Source organism: Bradysia coprophila, unplaced genomic scaffold (genome assembly GCF_014529535.1).
Source record: "Bradysia coprophila strain Holo2 unplaced genomic scaffold, BU_Bcop_v1 contig_297, whole genome shotgun sequence".
NCBI classification, from domain to species: Eukaryota; Metazoa; Arthropoda; class Insecta; order Diptera; family Sciaridae; genus Bradysia; species Bradysia coprophila.
In genome coordinates, this window is record NW_023503555.1 from 5,874,934 (window position 1) to 5,881,960 (window position 7,027).

A 7,027-nucleotide genomic window follows, 5' to 3' on the forward strand; every position below is an offset into this window, starting at 1 on the left:
GCTGGTATACACTCGCGGAATTTTGAAAGCCGACACATTTTCTGTTTTGTGTTTTACTGGTTTTTTGTGAATTTTGCATGTATTTTTATATGGAGAAATCAGAAACTCAAGTAAAACACAGAAACATAAAATGTGTCGGTTTTCAAAATTCCGCGAGTGTAATTCTTTTGTAAAAAACTTAGGGAGCAAGCGACACTTGCGTAAGGCTTAGTTGGCGTGCCCAAATTGATTTTTAAATGTAACAATTTAGTTCCACTACAGCCTTTTATTGACAACATCTCATTCACAAAATGAAAATTCCGTTGCTATGCTTTGCATTTTATCTACCTTACGCTCTCTGTGTAATTGGTGGTAAAGATGTACAAAAGAACACTGACGAATCGAACTTTGTCGTCTCACTAAGGCATTACGATGGCTACAGACATTTTTGTGGCGGTTCATTGATTGATTGGAAATTTGTACTAACAGCAGCCTCATGCGTGAAAGACAAAAATTTAAACGATTTTTTTGGTCACGTTGGTTCAATAAAATTGGACAACAGCCAAGAAGGAGTAATGATGAATTTTGACAAAGTTTTTTTTAAAGATCCCACTGGACAGAAGCTAGTGCGAAACAATATCGCATTATTGCATCTGAAAGACAAAATTGTAGATATTCACATGGATAGAGTGCGGATAATTAGGATTTCGTTAGATACGGAGATAGCGACAAATGGAGCTCAATGCAAAATCTTCGGTTGGGGCCAGACGGATGTAAGTGATCCTTTTGATTAGTCAACTTGTGTTCAAATTTTCTGCTTTTCGCGCTTTCTTAGCATTTACACAAACCCACAAATATTTTACAAGAAGCATGGACTTCCATTGAAGATTTTAAGTCATGCAAAAACCACAACCGTGACGTGGATGAATCTAACATCTGTACCCACTCCTCCACTGCAAGTTGTTGTAATTTTGATGCAGGTACACTTTTCTTACATCGAATTGTCCACCTACTTGCGATAAAATAAAAACGCTCACACCATACGTCCACCTACGTAGGTACTCCATTGGCTTCGACAAACGTCTTGTGGGGAATAGCAACTGAAGACTATGCGGTAATATCGAGTTTCAAGTCTATTACTTTGAAGAGATTTAACTCTAAAAGTCGTTTTCCATTTACAGTGTAGCGAAAGTCCAATACTCGGCGATGTATTCACACGAGTAGATTCGCACAAGGACTGGATCGAAAAAACAATTGAGGAAAATTCATCAAAACAACACAAACCACATACAGTCATTATGAGTACCTGCATCATTATGCTTTTGAAGACTTGGCTGCATTTATGAAAAGAATCGTTTTAAAGCTGGTCCAAGCTGGTAAATTTTCTGAGTCTGGTAATTCTTAACGCTTAAACGCTTTCATAGCTATGCAAGCCCTTTCGTTTCATCTCATAGGAATAACAAAATTTCAAATTTTACACGGTTCGGTCTTTCTGTTTTTGATATTAGTACACTACTTCTAAAAAGATGTATGTAAGATCTGTGTTCGCATACGAGAGCTTGCTCGAGTATTAGTACGAGGGTCTTATCACAGCTCTGCTTCGAGTATGAACATAAGAAATATTCGGAGGCTTGCATATGCATTGTATTTTCTCATATGCAATCGTACACGCATACATATTTGAATTATTGGAGGATTTATGACGTTGGAAAAATGAGCGTTTAAAACTATTTTACTGAGAAACGTGAGGTAAAGTTAATCTTTTTTTATTAAATGCGGCCGTTTTACTGAGTAAAACACGCACGGGGGCCACCGTTAGGGCCCATTGTGGTAGCTGTAACGTTGGGTTAGTCACTTACTGTTGGTTGGAACCTCCCTGTACTTGCAATGAAGTTCAGGATGTCCTTTGGATGTATGTTTTTAATCAGGTCATACCTGATAGTGTACCCACCTAAGTGAATCCTTCTTTTTCTTATAAAAGCCGGACATTCGCAGAGGAAGTGCTCAGCTGTATCCATGTGGTGGCACAGCTTGGATCAGTTCGCTTTCCTATTGTAGTTAAGTGCTTATTAAAACTGAAGTGTCCCGTGGCTAGTAAATGTTTTTAGTCTCGTTCGGCTAACGTTCAGTAGAAATTTAGAGTTTCTTATACTGGATCCTTATACAGCTCTTTGCCTGACGACAGGTGGGAATAATAAGCCAGTGGCTTCTAAACTTGTTTACTCTTATTGTGTTTACAATATTTCTGGAATGCGAGTGTGGCGTTCCGCTGACTGGTTCAGGGCCAACCAATATGTTTGTTGCTCCTATTTTAGCAAGTTTGTCTGCGATTTCGTTACCCTCGATGTTGCTGTGGCCGGGTACCCAAACGAGATCGATGCTTTTTGTTGTGGATATACATTCAGGATTTGTAAGCATTCTACTGTTAGAGCTGATGTGAAGCGATGAAGGTCCTTTATTGCGCTTTGGCTGTCTGTGCATATTGCTAATTTTTTTTTCGTTTGTCATATCACTAGTGATGAAGTGACAACTTTCTATTATAGCTCTTACCTATGCTAAGAAGATAGATGAGTATTGTCATAAAGGGATGGATATTTCAGTTTCGGGTTCATTGCAGTACACTCCCGCTCCTGTCGATTTCTTAATAAGAGAACCATCTGTGTATATTACCTTACCCTCTATTTTTAGGCTACCGTCTTGCCATTCTTCCCTAGATGGGATCCTGATGTTAAAATTCCTTTCGAAGATAGTTAACTTTACTTCACGACCGAAAGCACACGAGCAATTTTGCATTGATGTGATCGACAATTATGCTGCGTTTTCCATCGTAATTCGATATTCACCACAGGCTAAACAATGGAAAACGCAGCATAATTGTCGATGCCGTTAATGCAAAATTGCTCGTGTCCTTTCGGCCTATACCAATACCCTCTCTAGCAACCAAACTACTTTTATTAAGGTGGTGAAAGAATCAAGTAGGCTTTGAAATTTACATGTACATTACAGCGTAGTCAGTCAAAATGTAGAATAGTGTTTGTAGAATACATAGAAATATGGTGTGAATTTGACACAGAGAGCTGGGAGTTTGTTTGCTAGAGAGAGTATTGCCTATACCAATGGGACAATGGTAATTATTTTGTGAAATTTACCGAAAGGAGGCGAAGCGAAAGTTAAGGTAAAATCTCACGAGCGAATTATGGTTCTCGCTTCGCTCTGGTCGCACGCTTGTTGCTTTCAACATTAAAAACGTAAAGAGAAATGTGTTTTTAGAATATGTGGAACGAATTGAACGAATGAAGTTGCAAAACAATTTAAACCGGTGTATGCCTGAGTTCAGAAAAAACCACTTAAACTATATAACTGAGGTGACCTGATTAGAACAGGACTGCATTTGTATCTATATTGCATTCTACTTACCACTCCCAAACGAGCTGCTCTCCCGTCGAAACATTGATCTCTAATTTCGTAGTTGGCGACGCTGTGTAATGAACACGTGAGTCACAATTCGGTATTTCTATCATCCACATCACTAAACATTCCTTAACATGAAGATTGCTGCTCTTTCTATTGTATTGTCCATACCATTTGTTTCAAGCATAATTGGTGGCGAAGATAAAGATCACAAACCGAATCATATGTTTCTCGCTTCAATTCAGTACCATCATAAACATTTGTGTTGTGGTGTATTTGTAACACCTAAATTCGTACTGACCGCATCTTCTTGTGTGAAGAACAAGCTGTCAGATTATATTTTAGTTGTGTCCATAGAGGTTGTGTCTAACATAACCGATTTACGGGATAATCCTCTTCACACAGAACACCTACGCATTGACAAGATTATTAGCAAAGATCCTACTGGCCAGAAGAACGTTCACGACAATATCGCTTTATTGGTTTTATCTGAGTTCGCCGTCATAAGAGTCAAGAAATCTCAATATATTAGAACAATTCAGTTGGAAGATGAAGGGTTTAAACCTGAAGAATGGAAAGACTGCATAATCTACGGTTGGGGCACGAAATCAGTAAGTGGTGGTGTACTTAGTCATTTCAATCAATTTAGTTATTGTCATTACCTCATTCACAAAGTGCCAGGTGCACCTATGAGTATTCATCGCGACCTCCTGGATTAAAAGGTTAAACTTTTTTACTTCTGTACCTTAAAAATTCCCTGGGTCGACACATTGAACTTCAACTGCCCAGACAAGAAAATTTTCTGGATCTGTCCCTGCATCGTGCGCGGCCTTTTAGCTTATTTCAAATAATTTTTTAATTTTTAGATCGTTAGCAGCGAGCCTTCAAGAATGTTACAAGTAGGATCAACAGAAATAGCTTCATTGACTACGTGTAAAGAGTATAACAGTGATGTGGATGAATCCAACTTATGCGCCAACAATTCTGAAGCAACCCTCTGTACTTTTGATATTGGTAAATAGTTATTTCTTTCATCGAGTTTTTTACTTTTATCCGATAAAGAAAGCTGAAACGAGCCATCAGAACAGTCGGAGCGTTTGCTGCGACTGAGCCCCGTACAAACCCGTATATCTATTGCGTACGTGACCCTAGTGCGTCTGTCACCCTATTTTGACCGTAAGCCTATGCGCCGGTTAAAGTAGTTAAAGTAAAATTATTATGTAATGTGTACATTTTAGAAATTGCGCATAGCGCAATTACGAAGCCCCGTACGACGTTACTTTCAAATAAAACAAAAATTTCAAATAGCCCTAAAATTTTTATTTATTGAGTATAAATACACATAGGGCCTAGTATCGGCCTCAGTCCGAGGATCCAAATTTAATTTTTTTTCAACTACATTCTATTCGGCCTTTGATTACCTTCCAAATGAAACAAAAAATACGAAAAACGGATGAAATTTGCTCGAGTTATATGTAAAATACACATAGGGCCCTAGTAGCGGCCTTAGTCCGAGGACCCAAATTTAATTTTTTTTTCAACAACATTCTATTCGGCCTTTGATTACCTTCCAAATGAAACAAAAATTACGAAAAACGGATGAAATTTGCTCGAGTTATATGTAAAATACACATAGGGCCCTAGTAGCGGCCTTAGTCCAAGGACCCAAATTTAATTTTTTTTTCAACAACATTCTATTCGGTGTTCGATTATCTTTCAAATGAAACAAAAATTACGAAAAACGGATGAAATTTACTCCAGTTGTATGTAAAATACGCATAGGGCCCTAGTAGCGGCCTTAGTCCGAGGACCTAAATTTAATTTTTTTTTCAACAACATTCTATTCGGCCTTTGATTACCTTCCAAATGACACAAAAATTACGAAAAACGAATGAAATTTACTCGAGTTCAATGTAAAATATACATAGGGCCCTAGTAGTGGCCTTAGTCCAAGGACCCAAATTTAATTTTTTTTTCAACAACTTTCTATTCGGCGTTCGATTACCTTCCAAATGAAACAAAAATTACGAAAAACGGATTAAATTTACTTGAGTTCTATGTAAAATACACATAGGGTCCTAGTAGCTTTTCACTTCTAAGGCCCTAACTCACGGTCCACTCACCCGATTTTAAAAAACTTTTTTTTTCCTGGATTGGTATTGACAATACCTATATTTTGCCGTGTCATTTACATTTCCATCGTTTATTTTGCCATAAATATCACCAAAAGACCTTAAATCACTTAGGTGGCCCTAACTCACGAAGGGCCGACCCGAATATGCCCATCTTCGAACTTAGCCTCACTATTTTGACTATCTTTCAGGGAAAAAAAATTTTTTGAAATCGGATTTGATTTACTCAAGATATTGACGTGACAGACAGACGGACAGACGGCCCAAATTTTTATTGCGGATTCGTCATCTATGAACATAGGCAAACACTTTGCCCTTACCGTCTGCTTCGAATTCCATCAATTACACACGGCATCGTAATCCTATAAGCCCCTTCGTACTTCGTACGGGGCTAAAAAAAAATTACCGAAATCATTTTTTATTTGGTGAAAATATTTCGAAAAGTCACAAACGTGTAACGCAACTAACCGCCGACTTTTGCGATCACACAAGTCGCACTTCGCAGGCTAAAAATTCCAATTCTTGTTGGTATGAAAGCACTGTGTCTCCTGAGTATTAGAAAATTTATAGACTGATTTGTTACCGCAAAACATAGCCAACACAATTAACTTTATGACTCACAGATAACGAAATTTGTAACGCAACTAACTCTGGAATTACCCATATTCGTTAATACCTTTCAAACAAAAAAAATCATGAAATTCAGTCAAGATTTACTCCTTATATTGACAAAATACTCCACGTTAACTGTACGGCCGAGTAGCCGGATAAGAGCTTATCACAAGAGATCTAGCTCACGCTCCGGTGAACTGAATTTCATAAACTTTTTTCAAAAACTGCCTGGCGCGTTGTACCTGGTTCACACCAAGGGGTCTCATTTGACGTATCATTGACAAGTGTAGCGTTTAAATGTCTGGAGATATCTTTGAAAAACACTATGGCACTTATTAGGCCTCAGCTCCGCCTCTGGAATGGTCGAAACAAAATCACCCATCTTCGAACTCAGCCTGTATGTCTTTTAACATTACCAAACGGGAAAAAAAGAATTTTCAAAATCGGATGCATTTTACACAAGTTAGAGAACGGACAGACTGACATTTTTTTCGCTGATTTGGCATCTCTAGACAACCACAATTGGTTTCTCCTTACTCAGGGAGTCGCAGGGAGTCCAATTCTATTAAATATTGCTTTCAATAGGAAAAACGCAATGAGAAATGTAAAATAGGAGAAATGCAGTATGTTATTCTATGCAACAAAGCATCTTAATGTGTAAAATTTGCAAACTGATTCAGTTTAACTGAATATGCTTCATAGCACTAAGCACTCTGACAGTGCTATGCTCTGTTACATAAATCGCTGTATGGATCAATATTGCATACTGCTTACCATTCCCAAACGAGTTCCTGTCCCAACGAAACATTGATTTCTAAAGTAGTAGTTGGCGATGCTGTATTTATGAAAACGGCAGTCACAATTCTGCATTCCTATCATCCACATCACTAACA

At 38.0% G+C, this 7,027-nt stretch overlaps 1 protein-coding gene across 1 annotated transcript; it reads left to right on the plus strand.

Moving 5' to 3' along the window:
• Nucleotides 1-227: 227 nt before the first annotated feature.
• On the plus strand, nt 228-1,434 carry LOC119078477 (chymotrypsin-2-like). Its single transcript, XM_037186033.1, has 4 exons — nt 228-752; nt 815-959; nt 1,038-1,093; nt 1,161-1,434. The coding sequence occupies exons 1-4, from the start codon at nt 291-293 to the stop codon at nt 1,323-1,325; spliced, it is 828 nt and encodes a 275-aa protein (XP_037041928.1). The 5' UTR covers nt 228-290; the 3' UTR covers nt 1,326-1,434.
• Nucleotides 1,435-7,027: the final 5,593 nt, after the last annotated feature.

Excerpts from the sequence above, each read along its gene's own strand:
- LOC119078477 (XM_037186033.1), top strand. The coding sequence starts at position 291 with ATGAAAATTCCGTTGCTATGCTTTGCATTTTATCTACCTTACGCTCTC. Across the intron at positions 753-814 it reads TCGGTTGGGGCCAGACGGAT|CATTTACACAAACCCACAAA; the intron begins GTAAGTGATCCT and ends GCGCTTTCTTAG. Across the intron at positions 960-1,037 it reads TTGTTGTAATTTTGATGCAG|GTACTCCATTGGCTTCGACA; the intron begins GTACACTTTTCT and ends CCACCTACGTAG.